Below are 20400 nucleotides of genomic sequence, written 5' to 3'. Positions count from 1 at the left end.
AGACAATGGGAGTGCTCACTGATTCAATTAACAAGATTGGTCTGGGCAATAGTGATAATCAACATTCTTTGTGTAAGACCCAGAACTCCACCCCCCACCGAGTGTGTCTGGAAAGTTTTGAAATTCAACAACCCTCCCATAAGATGCTGTTTCAAACAAAGAGATGGTCACATAACCTACCTGCGGGCCAGACTGGGGACTTTTTGAATTGTGCCACACAGAAAGAACAGACTGCAATTTGAAGACCAAACAGAAGGACGTTCTCTCACTCTCTCTGTCTCTCTCTCCAGCAAAGTCCCAGGAAAGCCACGGTGGCAGTTTCTATGCTTCAAAACTACAGACACAGCCTCTCATCGGCCTTCTGGTACCAGAGAAGCAGCTTGAAATTGTGCACTGAGGCCCAGTGAGGACTCTAAGACCTTAACTTCAATTAAGGACATTCTATCAAGGACATTACCACCCAGTAACTGAATTCCATTTCTTATGAACTCTATTTCAACGCCACCCCCCCCCCCCCCTCAATTCCTTCTCCCCCTCTGTATCTATTTGTGTGTGTATTTATCTCGTGAAGCATGGTTGCATCATGTAATTTTAACCGAGTTAGAGTGATAAGGCTAATAAACTTACATCTTTCTCATTTAAACCTAAGAAAATCTGTCTGATTGGTTCATTTGCAATTACAATTAGAGACCAGTGAGCAAAGACTCAGAGGTTGTAAGCTAAAATCACTGATTTAAGAGATAAACCCTGTTACGGCCAAACCAAGAAGGAGGCAAGAGGGGAGCCTGAGACCCCTTCCTCACCCGGTCATAACATTATGTTAATAGTTATGATATGTATATATAGTTCTATGATTGCTGTTGTGATTGAAAAAGATCAGAGTGAGCATAAAACATGGGAAGTATATTCCTGGATATAATTATATTATCAATCAAAGCTACATTTGCAGGGAATACTTCTTGTGCAAAGATTTCCCTCATTCCTTATGACCAGTTACAAGTCATTGTCCTCCTTCCCATTAATAACAACCTTCAGCATTTTACTTTATTTCAAACCATATTTTCCTGGTGCCTAATACTGTTACACCTATCAAATTTCACACTAAGGTTCTCTTTTTGGTAGAAGTTGTAAACTTGGTTACTTTCATTAGAATTGCCTGGTCATTCCTACTGTGAAATGATCACTTCATAATGAAATAAAGTTGCAATTTGCCCCAATGAATATTTGCAATAAATTCATACTGTGACATCAGATTAATTTAAAATTCTCCAATTAAGTTAATAGTGTCCCACGGGATTCAATAATTACTTCACTTTGTTTTCACTGCAGCCCATTAAGCTAACAATGTTTTTCTAACATTTATACAATTGGGAAGCAAGAGTTGGTTACTAACAAATACAGTATAACCTTTGATGTTACGCTGATACGCTCTAACCTTTGATATTGCTCACTGTCTGGTATACTAAAATCTCTTCTACTATTCATTCTCTGACGCACTGGATCATTTGGATACAATATAACCTGATATTGCTTAATGTCTGATATATTAAAGTCTCTGATATTACTCACATTCTGACACACATGACCTCATATTACTCACTGCCTGATACATTATAACCTCTTTGTAAAAGAACACCTCTGATTTTTTTTATTCGTTCTTGGGATGTGGGCTAGGCCAGCATTTATTGCCCATCCCTAATTGCCCTTGAGAAGGTGGTGGTGAGCTGCCTATTTGAACCGCTGCAATTCATGTGGCGTAGGTACACCCACAGTGCTGTTAGGGAGGGAATTCCAGGATTCGACCCAGTGACAGTGAAGGAACGACAATATAGTTACAAGTCAGAATAGTGAATGACTTGGAGGGGAACTTGCAGGTGGTGTGTTTCCATGTGTCTGCTGCCCTTTTTCTTATAGATGGAAGAAGTCGCGGGTTCAGAGGGAGTGACTGTTTAAGGTGGTGAATGGTGTGCTGATCAAGGCTTTGGAGAGTCAGGAGGTGAGTTCCTCACCACAGAATTCCTAGCCACTGTCCTGCTCTCATAGCCACAGTATGTATATGGCTGGTCCAGTTAAGTTTCTTGTCAATGGTAACCCCCTGGATGTTGATAGTGGGGGATTCAGCGATGGTAATGCTGTTGAATGTCAAGGGAAGATGGTTAGTATCTCTCTTGTTAGAGATCGTCATTGCCTGGTTCTTGCGTGGCATGAATGTTCCTTGCCACTTATCAGCCCAAGCCTGAAATCTGTCCAAGTCTTGTTGCATGTAGGCACAGACTGCTTTAATATCTGAGGAGTTTTGAATGGTACTGGACACTGTGCAATCATCAGCGTACATCCCCTCTTCAGGCCTTGTGATGGAGGGAAGGTCATTGATGAAGCAGCTGAAGATGGTTGGGCCTAGGACACTCCTGCAGTGATATCCTGGGGCTGAGATGATTGCCCTCCAACAACCACGACCATCTTCCTTTGCACTAGGTATGACTCCAACCTGTGGACGGCTTTCCCCCAAATGCCCATTGACTTCAATTATGCTAGGACTCCTTGATGCCACACTCGTCGAATGCTGCCTTGATATCAAGAGCAGTTACTCTCACCCCACCTCCGGAGTTCAGCTTTTTTGTCCATGTTTGGACCAAGACTGTAATGATGTCTGGAGCTGAGTGGCCCTGATGGAACCCAAAGTGAGCATCGGTGAGCAGGTTGTTGCCGAGTAAGTGTCAAACAAAGAACAAAGAAAATTACAGCACAGGAACAGGCCCTTCGGCCCTCCAAGCCTACGCCGATCCAGATCCTCTATCTAAACCTGTCGCCTATTTTCTAAGGGTCTGTATCTCTTTACTTCCTGCCCATTCATGTATCTGTCTAGATACATCTTAAAAGACGCTATCGTGCCCGCGTCTACCACCTCCGCTGGCAACGCGTTCCAGGCACCCACCACCCTCTGCATAAAGAACTTTCCACGCATATCCCCCCTGAAAAAGCTTCTTGCTCTCCAACCTGTCTATACCTCTCATGATTTTGTACACCTCAATCAGGTCCCCCCTCAACCTCCATCTTTCTAATGAAAATAATCCTAATCTACTCAACCTCTCTTCATAGCTAGCGCCCTCCATACCAGGCAACATCCTGGTGAACCTCCTCTGCACCCTCTCCAAAGCATCCACATCCTTTTGGTAATGTGGCGACCAGAACTGCACGCAGTATTCCAAATGTGGCCGAACCAAAGTCCTATACAACTGTAACATGACCTGCCAACTCTTGTACTCAATACCCCGTCCGATGAAGGAAAGCATGCCGTATGCCTTCTTGACCACTCTATTGACCTGCGTTGCCACCTTCAGGGAACAATGGACCTGAACACCCAAATCTCTCTGTACATCAATTTTCCCCAGGACTTTTCCATTTACTGTATAATTCACTCTTGAATTGGATATTCCAAAATGCATCACCTCGCATTTGCCCTGATTGAACTCCATCTGCCATTTCTCTGCCCAACTCTCCAATCTATCTATATTCTGGTGTATTCTCTGACAGTCCCCTTCACTATCTGCTACTCCACCAATCTTAGTGTCGTCTGAAAACTTGCTAATCAGACCACCTATACTTTCCTCCAAATCATTTATGTATATCACAAACAACAGTGGTCCCAGCACGGATCCCTGTGGAACACCGCTGGTTACACGTCTCCATTTTGAGAAACTCCCTTCCACTGCTACTCTCTGTCTCCTGTTGCCCAGCCAGTTCTTTATCCATCTAGCTAGTACACCTTGGACCCCATGCGCCTTCACATTCTCCATCAGCCTACCATGGGGAACCTTATCAAACACCTTACTGAAGTCCATGTATATGACATCTACAGCCCTTCCCTCAACAATCAACTCTGTCACTTCCTCAAAGAATTCTATTAAGTTGGTAAGACATGACCTTCCCTGCACAAAACCACGTTGCCTATCACTGATAAGCCCATTTTCTTCCAAATGGGAACAGATCCTATCCCTCAGTATCTTCTCCAGCAGCTTCCCTACCACTGACGTCAGGCTCACCGGTCTATAATTACCTGGATTATCCCTGCTACCCTTCTTAAACAAGGGGACAACATTAGCAATTCTCCAGTCCTCCGGGACCTCACCCGTGTTTAAGGATGTTGCAAAGATATCTGTTAAGGCCCCAGCTATTTCCTCTCTCGCTTCCCACAGTAACCTGGGATAGATCCCATCCGGACCTGGGGACTTGTCCACCTTAATGCCTTTTAGAATAGCCAACACTTCCTCCCTCCTTATGCCGACTTGACCTAGAGTAATCAAAAATCTGTCCCTAACCTCAACATCCGTCATGTCCCTCTCCTCGGTGAATACCGATGCAAAGTACTCGTTTAGAATCTCACCCATTTTCTCTGACTCCACGCATAACTTTCCTCTTTTGTCCTTGAGTGGGCCAATCCTTTCTCTCGTTACCCTCTTTCTCCTTATATATGAATAAAAGGCATTGGGATTTTCCTTAACCCTGTTTGCTAAAGATATTTCATGACCCCTTTTAGCCCTCTTAATTCCTCGTTTCAGATTGCGCCTACAATCCCGATATTCTTTCAAAGCTTCGTCTTTCTTCAGCCTCCTAGACCTTATGTATGCTTCCTTTTTCCTCTTAGCTAGTCTCACAATTTCACCTGTCATCCATGGTTCCCTAATCTTGCCATTTCTATCCCTCATTTTCACAGGAACAGGTCTCCTGCACGCTAATCAACCTAGCTTTAAAAGTCTCCCACATATCACATGTGGATTTACCTTCAAACAGCTGCTCCCAATTTACATTCCCCAGCTCCTGCCGAATTTTGGTATAGTTGGCCTTCCCCCAATTTAGCACTCTTCCTTTAGGACCACTCTCATCTTTGTCCATGAGTATTCTAAAACTTACGGAATTGTGATCACTATTCCCAAAGTAGTCCCCTACTGAAACTTCAACCACCTGGCCGGGCTCATTCCCCAACACCAGGTCCAGTATGGCCCCTTCCCGAGTTGGACTATTTACATACTGCTCTAGAAAACCCTCCTGGATGCTCCTTACAAATTCTGCTCCATCTAGACCTCTAACACTAAGTGAATCCCAGTCAATGTTGGGAAAATTAAAATCTCCTATCACCACCACCCTGTTGCTCCTACATCTTTCCATAATCTGTTTACATATTTGTACCTCTATCTCACGCTCGCTGTTGGGAGGCCTGTAGTACAGCCCCAACATTGTTACCGGACCCTTCCTATTTCTGAGTTCTGCCCATATTGCCTCACAGCTTGAGTCCTCCATAGTGCCTTCCTTCAGCACAGCTGTGATATCCTCTTTGACCAGTAATGCAACTCCTCCACCCCTTTTACCTCCCTCTCTATGCTGCCTGAAGCATCGGTATCCTGGGATATTTAGTTGCCAATCATGCCCTTCCCTCAACCAAGTCTCAGTAATAGCAATAACATCATACTCCCAGGTACTAATCTAAGCCCTAAGCTCATCTGCCTTACCTACTACTCTTCTTACATTAAAACAAATGCACCTCAGACCACCAGTCCCTTTGCTTTCATCATCTGCTCCCTGCCTACTCTTTCCCTTAGTCACACTGATAGTACTATAAATGACACCTTCCATCACTTTGCTGATGATTGAGAGTAGACTGATTGGGAGATAATTGGCTGGATTGAATTTCTTCTGCTTTTTGTGGACAGGACATACTTGGGCAATTTTCCATATTGTCAGATAGATGCCAGTGTTGTAGCCGTACTGGAACAGCTTAGCTCAGGGTGTGGCATCAGTCTTCAGTACTACACCCAGGATGTTGTCGGGGCCTATAGCTTTGCTGTACACTGTGCCGTTAGCCGTTTCTTGATACCATGTGGAGTGAATTGAATTGGCTGAAGTCTGGCATCTGTGATGCTGGGGACCTCAGGAGAAGGCCGAGATAGATCATCCACTCAGGAGTAAGAAGGTTGCAAATGCTTCAGCTTTGTCTTTTTCCCTGATGTGCTGGGCTTCCCCAATATTGAGGATAAGGATGTTTATGGAGTCTCCTCCTCCTGTTAGTTGTTTAATTGTTCATCACCATTCACGAGTGTATGTGACAGGACTGCAGAAATTATGCATTGGTTGTGGGATCGCTTAGCTCTGTCTACTTTTGCTGTTTAGCATACATGTAGTCCTGTGTTCTACTTAACCAGGTTGGCATCTCATTTTTAAGTACGCATGGTGCTGCTCCTGGCATGCTCTCCTGCACTCTTCATTGAACCAGGGGTTGGTCCCCTGGCTTGAGGTTACAGATTGTGATTGAATACAATTTTGCTACTGATGATGGCCACAGTGCCTCATAGGTGCCCAGTTTTGAGCTGCTAGTTCTGTTCTGAGTCTATCCCATTTAGAATGGAGGGTGTCCTCAGTGTGAAGACGGGACTTTGTCTCCACAAGAACTGTGTGGTGGTCACTCCTACCAATACCATCATGGACAGATGTATCTGCGACAGGTAGATTGGTAAGGACGAGGTCAAGTAGGTTTTTCGCTTGTTGGTTCACTCACCGCCTACCACAGGCCCAATCTGGCAGACATGTCCTTTAGGACTCAGTCAGCACGGTCAGTCATGGTGTTACCGAGCCACTCTTGGTGATGGACATTGAAGTCCCCCACCCAGAGTACATTCTGTGCCCTTGTTATCCTCGGTGCTTCTTCCAAGTGGTGTTCAACATGGAGGAGTACTGATTCAGCAGCTGAGGGAGGGTGGTAGGTGGTAATCAGCAGAAGGTTTCCGTGCCCATGTTCAACCTGATGCTATGAGACTTCATGGCGTCTGGAGTCAACATTGAGGACTCCCAGGGTCACTCTCTCCCAACTGTATACCACTGAGCTGTTAACTCTGGGTGGTGGGACAGGATATATCTAGGGATGGTGACGAAGAAGTATGGGGCATCAGCTGTTAGGTATGATTTCATGAGTATGACTATGTCAGGCTGTTGCTTGACTAGTCTGTGGGACAGCTCTCCCAATTTTGGCAAAAGTCCCCAGATGTTAGTGAGAAGGACTTTGCAGGGTCGACTGAGCAGGGTGTGCCTTTGTTGTTTCCAGTGCCTAGGTTGATGCCAGATGATCCGTCCGGTTTTATTTTTATTTAACTTTTCTGTATTGGTTTGATACAAGTGAGTGGCATGCTAGGCCATTTCAGAGGGCAGTTAAGAGTCAGTCATATTTTTGTGGGTCAGGAGTCACATATAGGCCAGACTAGGTAAGGATGGCAGTTTTCCTCCCCTGAAAGATATTATTGAAACAGATGTGTTTTTACAACAATCCAGAAGTTTATGATCATTATTCATGAGCCTGGCATTTTCTAGTCGCGATTTATTAACTAATCAACCAGATTGAAGTCGCCTCACTGAGCCTGGAGACAGCGAAATTCGGATCAGTAGCATCTGATTTTTTTGGTGCGACAGGTGCCGTTTCACCTCCAAAACATCTGCGGCGCAAACGTACACATCTGGAGTGAGCCACGCCAGTCGGCATTTTGGTGGCGGCTTTAGTGGTGTCCTAGAGAGCGTCCGACAGTCGTATGCAGAGTAGGCAGATTGTGACGTCAATCAGCATGTAATGCTCATTTGACGTCAGAGCTGCCATTTTGCCATGCTGCAGGGTGCTATAGACTCCACGCTTTTGCAGGCAATGTGTGTCAACTCTGAAATGTTCTGCAACCGGAAGGGATTCCATTCCTTCAATATCCAGTTGGTGTGTGACCATACCCAGCATATTATGCAAGTTAATGCGAGTATCCTGGGAGCTACCACAAAATAAACATTCCATACAACATTCATCAATCATATTGCATACAGATGTCAATTAATCACCCTTGTACATTCCCTTAGTACCGGTTTTCCATGTGCCTTTGCCTGTCCTAGTGCTCCTATGCAGTGCTACATTGGCTGATGAAATGTTGCTGACGTTCAGTGGAAGAGACTACAGATGGTCTTGCAGGACGACCTCAAGCAGTTCTGGGTCTAGAAGGCCTGGTTTCGGACTGCACCATCTCAGCCTTGGCAATAGCTGTCTGGGCTGGCTGCCTGACATGCAGGTGAAGTGGCAGTGGTGGGAGGATGAATGCTGTCATTCTGAGACAGAACAGCAGGTTCACGCTCCACAGAGCCACTGCCACTCCCCCGGGGTAGTGCCTCAGCAAGCCCAGTAGTCTGCTGGCATACAGGCTGCTGGACTGTTGTGACATCCTGCAAAGCCTCTTTGAATCTGCAGCCATGGTGATAGCAGTCTGACCTTGAGTGTCAGCAAACTGAGCTTGCATGACTTCAGTCTGTGCTTCCACTGCAGCACCCAGACATTGAGTGGCTTCTGTTTGTGCTACAATGGAAATGGAGAAAATGACCATTAGACACAGCATCATGGTTGGGTCCGCACGTGTCCTCATGGAGTTGGCCATCACTTTCATTCTGGAAAGAATCGGTTCCAAGTTGTGAACAAAGCCTGTGCCAAGTTGGTGCTGGACTCTTCCATGCTGCTTGACAGTGATCGCAGGCTTTCTGGCAAGGCTGTCAATGCACCAAGCATTTCATTGTGCATACCCAGCAGTGTTCACCTGTAGCACACCCCCATCAAAGTCTTCATCTGAATCCTCTGAAACAGAATTCATGCGCAACCATGCCCGGCACTGAACTGGCACTTGTGCCACCCTTGTTTCCTACCCTGGCTGCAGGCCACTTGTGTCTAATGTCTCACCACATGCAGATCCCACTTCAGGGTTATTCTCGAAAAGATGCATAGTGTCAGTATCTGAGCTGGTGGCAGTGAGTGTGAGAGTGAGTGGCAGTGTTTATTCTTCATCAGCGTCTTCCTGCTCTTCCACCTCTTGCTGCTCCACCATGGCCTGGTCAGGGAGTGTTGTGATGAGTTGATGGTATGGGGAAGTGGGGTGCAATAGGTGCATGCTTACACCGTCTGCAGCGTGGAATGAGGGGAAGTAGGATTTAAGAAAGAGGATTAGGTAGGAAGATACCATCATCTTTGATTGTTTCAGCACTGATTCCGGCCATGGCCTCAGCAATGGGTGCACCAATAATGGCGACACCATTTCCTCCATTGAAGTTAGGACATGCGACCGTGCCCGTCCCCTGATGGTTAGGTGCTGCTGCCTCCAGTTAGGTCACCTTGCCTTGCAAGATGGAAGCGTGTCAGTAAGTGTCAAACAATGTGGGTGACGTGGCTGTAATGGTTGACTTTCTGGCAATGTGTGCAAGCTGTGTGATGTGGGTGTGAGGTTGCAGCAGTGCTAAGTCTGTGAGGGTGATGTACAGCTATGAATGTTATAGATTGACGAGATTGTTGCTGGTGAGTGATGGGAATGTGGTTTTTTGAACAATGTGTGAGACTGCGAGGTGCAGTTGGTAGGATATAGCAGTTGAAGCTGCCTTGACTATTTGAGTGCGGTCACAGAACACCTTGCAACACTGCAACCAGCTCCTCAGGGTTTGACTACTGGCATTGACTGGCACAGCTATTTTCCCCCACAGCCTTTGTACAGTTTGTCTGGAGGGCCTTTGGCCCCCTCTGTATAGATAACTTCTCTCCTGCTCTCCACCTCCTCCACCATGGCATCCAGCACAGCGTCAAAGAAACTTGGAGAACTCTCTCTGCCCTGCTGCACCACAATTCAGTGTTCTTCTTGCACACACTCTCTTCTGCAACCAGTTCCAGCACCTGCTCCTGCCAAATTGCACATCCCTATAAAACATGTAGGCTGGCTTTAAGTACCGCAGGCTAACTTTAAGTGGTTCAAGCCTTGCACAAACTTGGCCCACCTGCAGAGGCGTGAAGCCACTCAGCAGTATGTGTAGTGCTGGCTGCATGCAGCTATCATGCAAACCAGCAAGCAGCACAAAGTTTGAGTGCTGCCTACATTGGAAGCAATGGGTGTGGGTTATTACAGATTCCGATACGCCTGCCTATTTTTGGGGCCTCTCCAATTTCCTGGCAGTAGAGTCCAAACCAGGAAGTATAAGGTAGGAAATATAAATTAGATTTAAATGATGTACAGAAAATTAAATGAAGATTGGGAAATACAGATGCAATTAACGGAGAGAGATAAAAATGACACAGAAGTTAAAAAAAAATTTAATAATCAAGACTCATTTTTTTCTAAAGGACTGAGCCCCTGCACTTGTCAAGTTAACTTTCAGGGCCAGAGAGTTTGTTCAGCAGTAATTATCGCTTAACACACCATTAGAAACTCACTTACTCCAGCCTAATTTTTTCACATTTTTAGTGCGGAACCAGTGGTTAGGTACAGCAAGTTCATGCTGTTGCAATCATTTCAATGTCAAGTCTATTGCTGAAGACTGCAATAGTGCACCATGTGAAAGAGTGGGGTATTTCTGACAGCAACTTGTGGACTTCCACATTTAATGATACATGTGTACTCCAGAGGTTGCTATCAGATTTCCTCCATTATGAATTCTGACGCTGATAGCCTCACTATAATCTCTGATATTATTCACTCTCTGATGTACTATAAAATCTGATATTGCTCACCATCTGATGGACCATACTTTCCTTTATAACATCCATTAGTTTGGAACCTTCATTAAAAAAGAATCCATATAAAACAATCTATTTGTCTACACATAGCGGGCTAAATTTAGTGGAGCCAGCGGAGTTTGTAACGGGCCAAAAAGGCAAGAGGAGACCCACCTCAGTCCTTTGGAGCTCCTCGGCACAAATCAACAGCGCATGGGCAGTTAACCATCCGGCACCGGGTCCCTGTCCCTTTAAGGACAGAGATCTTGCCTCCAAGAGCTGCCAGCCAATCAGAGGCCCAGCAGCTCAGTAGTATTGGCAGTGCCCCAGGAGTGGTGGCCACTGCCGGTGCTACACCAGGCCTCGGATCAGGCCCATTGCTGGAGACCCGGACTCAAGGTAAGTGAGGTGGGGTTTCCAGGGTCAGTCCAGCAGGCCCTGGAAAGGAATGGGGGGGGTGGGGGTGGTAGTCTTTGACAGCGGGAGGTGGGGACGATTAGCTGAGGGGTGGCTTTTGCTGCCAGGGGCCCTCTCTAGGCCACAGATTGCCCACAGAGGAGCCCCCCATCCCCAAGCCCGCAGGGGGGCCACCTTGTTTTACTGGGTGACCTCCCCACGTGGCGGAGGCCCCTCTCCCTGCCTTTGACTTAATTCCAGCAGCAGCGGGAAGAGGCCCTTAAATGACATTTAATTGGCCACTTAGCAGCCTCAGTTGGCCTCTGGACGGGAAGACTGTCTTTGGTCTTTCCCACCTCCTACTTAAGTTCAGTGTGACGGGAGGGTGATGGGCCCTCTGTCCCCTGCCATCTGTTGCAATTTTATGGGCCCCCTGCCTCCCAGCCCGTCTCACGGAGGCCCGCCCATTCGAATGCACTGCTACATTTAGTAAATCATCTGGTAGTTTACTGAATCCCACTTTTTCCAAATATTTCTGAGTGCTTTCTCTGAGTAATTTAATATTCTGAACAATTTAGTTTGAAATGTTTCATTTGATATGTCCGACAAAGGTTTTGTATAAATTGACAACAGTTACAACTCAAAAGATGCAGTTAAAACAAAACTCACTCTCATTAGCAGCAGCTGGATTTTCATATATGACACTGTTGTCATAGAAAGACATTTTGCAAATGCCTTGCAGGTTGACTCCATCTGTAACCTGTAACCCATCATCCTTGGCAAGGCTCTCCGACCCTGTCACAGGTGAACTAGCAGGTCTGGAGCTGGTCAAAGAACTTGATGGTCGAGAAGTGGCACAGTTCTGTAAAACAGAATACAAATAAGGTTTGAATTATTTGTAGATCTCGCTAAACTCACATTCTCAATCAGATTATTACCTTTCGATGACTATTCAGTAGGACCTCTGCTACAAAAACTAATAGATTTTAAAATACAATCCTGTAAATGAGGCCTCTTTGTTCTTAAAATAAAAAGGGAAAAAATGTATGGAAATTCTGGAAAGCAGAAATAAAAACGGAAAATGCTAGAAATACACAGCAGGCCAGTCAGTATCTGTAAAGAGTAAGAACAGGTTTATTGCTGCTTTAGGTGTGTACCCTGTAAAGGATGTTCAGTCCTCAAAGTATCTTTATTCATTTCAATTAATTAATGGGGCCTCCCAAAATCATCTGAAGGCGAGAAAAATAATATATTGATGGGAATGAGGAATGTTGAATGCTGCTGGACCCTATAGCCAGAGCTACAACTGCAAGTTTCTGAACTGCCTTTGTAATTATGGTCTATGGAATGCTGGTTTCATCTGCCAACCCTATTAGAACTATCATAACCCACTAAACAAGTTATTTCAACTGGGCATGTCTGGTCACTCAAATGCTTTCAAAATGGCTGACTCTGTGGCAACACTTTCTGATTTGATGTATGACAATCTTCCCAACAATAACCAGCTAGTACCTTGAAAGTGCCCAAACCAATCTTTACATTAGTGGTCCTCAAGTTGGGGGGGAAATAAGGCCCTGGAGCTGAATTCAAACCAATATCGGGTCAAATATGTACGGTTCCCTCACCTCTAAAAATGGATGGTGAGTCCCAGGAGGAACACAAAGAAAGGCAAGATACCTGCTTTTAAACTTTTGTTGTTTCTTTTAAAAGAGAAAATAATTTTAATAGGTTGGATGGAATAATTATTAGAAATAAAGTAAAAGGTTAAGCTAATATAATAAACATAGATTAAAGTGTGAAGACTGCAGTGCCTAGTCAAACAGAAAGACATGGTAAGCAAAGTACTGATTAAAATTATTTTTATTTAGACTGGGTTTTAACACAGTTAATAAATTACAGGAATAACAATACCCCGTGGCATTTTATTGACTTTATTATTGCAATATTAGCTCAAGACCTAAAAAATTTTAAATGCTTCAGGGAGGCTGGAATTTCCCTGCAAGTGGCAGAAGTCTTGAGGATAAACTTCATTAGAAAGCTGTTGCTGCAGCGTCAGTAACTTGGCGGTTATGCACCTGCATAGTTGAACAATTCACAGTTTTCTGATATTCTGCCAAACAGGGCCACTTACAAAATTAAACACATCTATACGTGAGCAGTCACTGGGAGAAGTGAAGTTCTTAATAGGGAGCAATGCAGGTATCACATTTTGATATAATGATAGTGCTCAGCCATCCCTTTAGTTCACCATGTATTCAGGGAACAGAAGCAAACTTTGAGGGTACCATTCTGTTCACAAAATCTATAAACAAATTCTAGTTTCAATTCAGATGGTGCTGTGTTAAGTGGAGCTTTTATTTTCTAAGACCTTTCCTGTTTTTGAACAGAAATAAGCATTTAGATATCTCACCTGATAGTGTGAATGCATTTCAAAAATACTAGAGCATTCACGTATGTAAATACTGTGTGTAAAAGACTGGGTGAATAACGGTAGGTCTTAATAATCAAAGCAGGCCATTGAGTTCCACAACAGAATACTGATTAAACAATTACAACAACAGAGCTGTTAAGAGTCTCGAGATTGAGATGCACTTCAGTCCCAAATAGAATACCACTCATATGAGCCTCAGCTCTCCCTACCACTCCAGATACATTGGCATCAGTTGGATGAGCTATGTCCAGGTTAACTCATGGCTCCTGCTGAATAACCACAGAAATGAGAAAACTCTGGGGAAGACCATTCTGTCCCCAATATAAAGAAGGAAGGGTTAGCAATCTAGCATTATCAGCAAGAAAAATAAAATTACAAAATAAATCTTTTTTAATTCATTCATGGGATGTGGCATCGTTGGCAAAGCCAACATTTATTGCCCATCCCTAATTCCCTTGAGAAGGTGGTGATGAGCCATCTTCTTGACAACAAAGTGGCTTGCTCACCATTTCAGAGGCCAGTTAGGAGTTAACCACATTGCTGTGGGTCTCCAGTCACAAATAGGCCAGGCTGGGTAAGGAGGGCAGACTGCCTTCCCTAAAGGACACTAGTGAACAATCCTGTCATTACATGGTCACCAGTACTGATACTAACTTTTTATTCCAGATTTATTTAATTAACTGAACTTAAATTCTTCAGCTGCAATGGTGGGATCTGAAATCATGTCTTTGGATCATTAGCCCAGGTCTCTATATTACTAATTCAGTAACATGACCACTATGCTACCATTCCTGTAAATCATCAATTACTATGTCTTATGTTTTCAAGTTTTTTTGTCCATATTGAGCTATTACTCAGTGTCAACTGTAATTTATAACTGCGTTCTTTAATGTAATTAGACAGCCCAAATTCTTTAAGCATTAGCTTTGATTCAGTAGTGGCACTCACAGCTCTGAACCAAAAGGATGTAGGTTCAAATCCCATTTCAGCACCTGAGCACATAATCTAGGCTGACACTTCAGTGCAGTATTGAGGGAGTGCTACATTGTTGCACATGCTTTATTTTTTTGATGGATCATTAAACCAATTCCCAGTCTGCCTTCTCTGGTGGATATAAAACATGCCATCGCACTAGTCAAAGACCCAACTGCCACCACAAAATTAATTGTTCATTTATCTTATTGCACAATAAGGTTGCCACCTTTGCCTACAAACCAACAGTGACTTTACTTCAATAGTAATTCATTAGATGTGAAACATATTGGTACATCCTAAAGAGGTAAAAAGCACTATATACATGTGAGTTGTTTCCTTCTTTGGTGACTGAGCAACATGGACCTGTTTAAAGCCTAATAAATAATAAAATATTTCAGTGATAGCATTCAGATGTTTTAATAGTCAGGATAAAGAATAGAGAAATATGGAACAGATGGAAAGAACGTAAATACTTATTATACAACCCCTTGGATGCCATGCAAGCATATGCCATGAGTACTACCCCACTGAGAGTAAAACTTCAGCTGTGTACACAAAGACGACTCAGGTGTAGAGTGGCAAGGAATAGTTCTATTCGCCTAATTTGGAACAATCAAGCACAGGACAATAATTCAGCAGAGCTACCCTGATTACTTTACTACTATCTGTAAAACAATAGCAAAATTGACTACCAATATTATCAAAAAAATCCTAGGGTCTAATGTATTCAATGCAACTGCAGTTAGCTTAGATTACACTGCTGTTGTGGTATATATTTATCACTTCTATATTTTCCATTCATAAGTTGATCCCAAACTTATGCTTTTTTCCCAAATCTTAGCCATGACATATTGTTTTTCCATATTTATGATACAGCAACAATATGAACATTTAATCAATACTGTGTATTGCTTTAACCACAGTACACTTTAAGAGCTACTTCGAGAATAAAGCTGAAAATGGAGAATATTAACTTAGCAAGACTGCACATTCATTGTTTAATTCTTCTTGAATCTTGTCATAACTTGAATTAGGACCAAAAACTAATCTGCTTCCAATTTAATTCCATATTTCATTCCTGTCATAACACCGTGAGGCAAGTATTGGAAGACTATCATTTTTTATTGTGAATATGCTACAGGACAGCTTTATTTCATGAAGCAATTTGACACTGTGCCTACCACCTGCAGGTCACTTAGGTCATCTACTACTGCAGGTCCTTGCAGGTAAGATGACTTTTTCAGCATCAGCTCTATTTCAGTCTATAAAATGAAAAATACAAAGCCATGAATCTTATGCTTTCAAATCCATGTCCGTTGGAATATGACCTACAGTATAAATCATTGTACAAAGACCACAATAACTAACATCAGCACAGTCTTTCACTGAAATGCAAATGTCTGCTGTGATGGTGTAAATCTTTAACACTGGACTATGATACCATCCACATGAAAACAAGAAAGGAGAAATAAAAAAGAATCACTTTCCATTTAACAGTCATTTAAAAAGTACTCAGGAACTAAATGAGGACAGAATATTGCTGATCAATAGCCTGATAGCAAAAATTAGGCCAAGTTTAGAATAAATATATATATGGAACAGTAAATTAAAGCAAACAGATTTCAAACTATGAAGGTTGTAGTATCCTAGAGCAGGAGTGACCTCGTTCTTGGCTTCATTTACCATGAAGCTTTGGGGTCATATATAAATGTTAAATCCATGCGGCTACTAATTTACATAGATCTCAAGATGTTGATGCCAAAAGATCTTGGTGCTATGATTTAGGATGTTTCTATCAATGAGGCAACAACACCTACAATCTCCAGGCTCACAAATTTCATGCAGAACAAATCAGAAAGTAAGAAACATAATAGAGCGCAGTTGCCTGGACTTCAAAGGCCAGATCACCAGGACCTGGGTGGGTATGAACTATCATGGATGATTACCCACCCACAAATATTATTAATGGCTATTCATTCATCTGCCTCCTGACCAATGTTTAAAAAAATGCTGAGATATTTTATTTCATAGCCCATCAAAAATGCAGTAGGAGCAACTCTTTTCGACCACTTTTAGAATAATTGCACATACAGAAGATGTACAGGGAAAGTGGAGGCACTTACCTCTACATTGGGATTCTTTTATTCATTCGTGAGATGTGGACATCACTGGCAAGGCTGGCATTTATTACCAATCCCTCGCTGTTCTTGAGAAGGTAGTCACACAATGCTGTTAGGTAGGGAGTTTCAGGACTTTGACACAATGACAATGAAGGAAGGGCAATATATGTCCAAGTCAGGATGGTATGTGACTTGGCAGGGAGGTTAAAGGTGATGGTGTTTCCATGCACCTGTTGTCCTGGTTCTGCTAGGTGGTGGTGGTCATGGGTTTGGGAGGTGCTTTCAAAGATGCTTTGGTGGGTTGCTGAGGTGGATCTAAAGATAGTACATACTGCAGCAATGGCACACTGATGATGGAGTGATTGTTTAAGCCAGTAGATGGGTGCTGATCAAATGGACTGCTTTGTCCCGAATAATGTCTTAAGTTTTGTTCCAGCTGCATCCATCCAGACAAGTTAAGAGTGTTCTGTTACATTCCTGACTTGTGCCTTGTATGTGGTGAAAAGGCTTTGGGGAATCAAGAGGTGAGTCACATTACGATTCCTTCCATGTGATTTCCTCCTAATCTCTAAAATTGTGAAATATCAGGGAAGCGCACTTTAAACAGTCTCAATAAAATATTTTTAACACAGTGGCAAGCTTTCCTGTTGCCAATATTGACAGACGACAATCCAGGCAGCTCGCCATCTACTTAGTGAATCTACTGAAGTCTGAAATGAGTATTTTGGATTCTTTGGGATTCACTTGATGCTTTATAACATACTGAATGAGGGTAATTATCCAATGGCAGGCACTGCCTTATGTTATTGGACACAGAGCCTATGAGCTAAAACATACCCGAAGCACTTAACATGCCCCAATGTGAATGGCCAGCACAACCCTAGTTGGCAGCAAATGGGCTGGTCCTTCAGCATTGTGAAGTTATGCAACACATGACCACAAATTTGGACAGTCAGGGGTGTCCTCCTCCTAAACGGTCCAAGCAGCGGAAGGGTTTCTTGAGCACACGGATAGTCTGTTCAATGATATTTCTGGGGGTGGTATGACTCTTGTTATAAGCCAGATCTGCATCTCTGCCCAGGCTCATGACAGGAATCACGAGCCATGGATGGAAGGGATAGTTCTTTCACACGGTAGCCAGCCTGTGATCTAATCGCCTGCTTGGAATAAAGACGACACAGAGAAGTGGCGCAGGGTGAATAAATCATGACTGGGCACAGACCTACATGATGTGCTGCCTGTGGTCACAAACAAGTTGGACAAGCTTATTTAAGGAAGGATGTAAATACGTTGGAAGCAGTTCAGAGAACCTTTACTAGACTAATACCTGGAATGGGCGATTGTCTTATGAGGAAAGGTTGGGCAGGCTAGGCTTGTATCCGCTGGAATTTAGAAGAGTAAGAGATGACATGATTGAAACATATAAGATCCTGAGGGGCTTTGACAGGGGGATGTGGAAAGGATGTTTCCCCTTGTGGGAGAATCTAGAACTAGGGGTCACTATTTAAAATAAGGGGTCACCCATTTAAGACAGAGATGAGGAGAAACTTTTTCTCTCAGAGGGTCGTGAGTCTTTGGAACTCTTTTTGTCAAAAGGCAGTGGAAGCAGAGTCTTTAAATATTTTTAAGGCAGAGGTAGATAGGTTCTTGATAAGCAAGGTGGTGAAAGGTTACCAGGGGTAGGCGGGAATGTAGGGTTCAGATTACAAACTGATCAGCCATGATCTTATGGAATGGCGTAGCAGGTTTGAGGGGCCGAGTGGCCTACTCCTTCTAATTTGTATATTCGTATGGATATTCAGTGAATGGAATCCCTTTCTATTCAGACAGATGTCAGGATGATGATGGGGAGCATGCAAGAAAATGTAGGTGAAGTCCAAGGCACCTTGAGCCCTGAGGAAGCTTGCAATATGGGGGCAGCCTAGTACTTTCTCGTCCTGCTTCGATCTGTTCACAGGAAGATGGTATGGATGTTCCTCCTAGTGTAGAGTGTCACGGTGACTTCCCTGTTACAGTAATAGACAGCAAACTGGGCTATGTCGCCAATGCCACCGGCTACAGCCTGGTATGATCCCATGGTGTAGAAATTAACGGCCACGGTGACTTGACAGCCAAAGGCAGTTTGGGTTCCAACTGTGTCTGCAGAAAGTGACATAGTTCAGTGTCAGCCTCCTTGGTGATATGCAGGCACCTCACAGATGGCTCCTCAGGGAAGTTCAGGAATCAGAAATGGTTCCTAAAGACCCACTGTGGATATGGTTTCCTGCGCAGTGGCCATTTCCTCCTCTCTCCTCCCAGCTACTCCTGCACTCTTCTGTCCTCTCCAGTCCACTGCTCCCCCTTGCCCTCTTGAAGACCGACAGACCACTCATGACTGCAATAAAACTCATGGCAAAGCAGACCAAAGCAGTCCAGCACTAGCAGACAGCTGTTCCCACAAGTCAGAATTCAGAGCACAGAAAATAGCCACAAATAAGGCCCAGAAGTTACCTGCATGGAGTGGATGAGCTCTCTAAATAGCACTGCTGCAGGTTTTTCCTGCCTGTTAGTGGCATATGTTGCTGGGTGAGTTTACCACGTGGTGTGTCAGGCACTGCAGCAGACCAATTTCACAAAAAGTTACTTACAACAAGCATAAGACTCTTATTTAAATATTAAAATAAGGCTTTTAATACTTAAGCACGCCCTGGATTTCTACTGAGCAGCATGATCCAATACGACAGGCAATGTACTTACGGAGCAGAATGACCATGCGCATGCCGCCCGCTATACCAGGCCCATAGGCACGCACCCATTTTACATGCAGCGCGGCCGAATATCTAGGCCAGCATCTCCAATGAAAGGGAGAAAGCTGAGCATTAAAAGTATTTTTTTTTTTTAAAGGAGGACTATCTTCCTTCACAGACAGCCCCTTCAAAACATGGAAAATCACTTGTGTTACCAACAGTATGTCAGCAGCCTAAATATATTACTGACTGATCATTTTTTACAAGTCACAATCTTTGTAGTGTCAACCTGTCAGAGGTCAAAGGGGAAAACATGCAAGATTCCCAAATCAATCTGGCTGTAGAAACTGTCTCATTTCATTTCAAATTACCTGCTGTGCCTGCAGTCTGGGACAAACTGCCTGTTCTCATAAAGCATGACAACTTGGGTCGAGCTAATGTGATCATTCATAATGGACAAGTCATGCGGTAGCTCCTATTAACTATTTTTAAACCAGTTCACTGAGGTACGTGATCTCTGCCAGAAGCACAAAACATAAATACACTGTTGACAGGTTAATGCCAAAGAATAACGCTAAAGGGATTTGAAACTTTGTAGCTTTATAACAAAGTTGACTCTATTTTTCCTGGTCCCATCACACAGAAAGTGATTGAGTGGAATACATATATTGATTTTTATGTTAATTGGGAAAACTAACTCCATGGACTTTTACAGTGAAATATTTATTCTGTCTATATTCCTTTTCTTCTTCTGGAAAACCACATATTGATTAATTAATTGATGCATTGATCAATTCATCTATCTTCATTTATCATGCTGAGACTCAGATTCCATGCAACCACCAATGTTTGCTGTTCAAAGAACTGCTGGAAACTTGCTGGCACAAAACTTCAAACTAACAATAGCAGAGCAATGAGATTAAAATTAAACATTTACTTTGTTTCAGAGCAAGGCCTCTTTCAAAAATAGTTAACATAACACTAAGAGTAAAATGGTAATGGCATTAATATATTTTGAATATATCTTCTAAATAATTAACGTACTTTACACTTCATGGCCTGGATTTTACAGTCATAACAATAGTGAAACTGTAAGCGGTCGCCTCATTACTCTGAAAAATTGACAACAGCTTCTGGGATCCGCACATACGTAGTTAAATGCGGAAATCCAGAAGTTGCCATCAGTGATTTCATGCTCCTCCATAGAGTGCACTG

The 20400-nt window shown here is 43.4% G+C and overlaps 1 protein-coding gene across 1 annotated transcript in view; it reads right to left on the bottom strand.

Annotated features, from left to right (window-relative positions):
- Positions 1-20400, bottom strand: part of LOC137372565 (adhesion G-protein coupled receptor D2) — a 329848-nt gene that overhangs the window by 118216 nt on the left and 191232 nt on the right. The window contains exon 24 of the mRNA XM_068036491.1: positions 11603-11795. Within this exon, the coding sequence (XP_067892592.1) occupies positions 11603-11795 (193 nt within the window). The remainder of the gene's footprint in view (positions 1-11602; positions 11796-20400) is intronic.

This window comes from Heterodontus francisci, chromosome 8, assembly GCF_036365525.1.
Source record: "Heterodontus francisci isolate sHetFra1 chromosome 8, sHetFra1.hap1, whole genome shotgun sequence".
NCBI classification, from domain to species: Eukaryota; Metazoa; Chordata; class Chondrichthyes; order Heterodontiformes; family Heterodontidae; genus Heterodontus; species Heterodontus francisci.
Note: the sequence above shows the minus strand (reverse complement) of the source record. Positions and strands in the feature narration are given on the sequence as shown.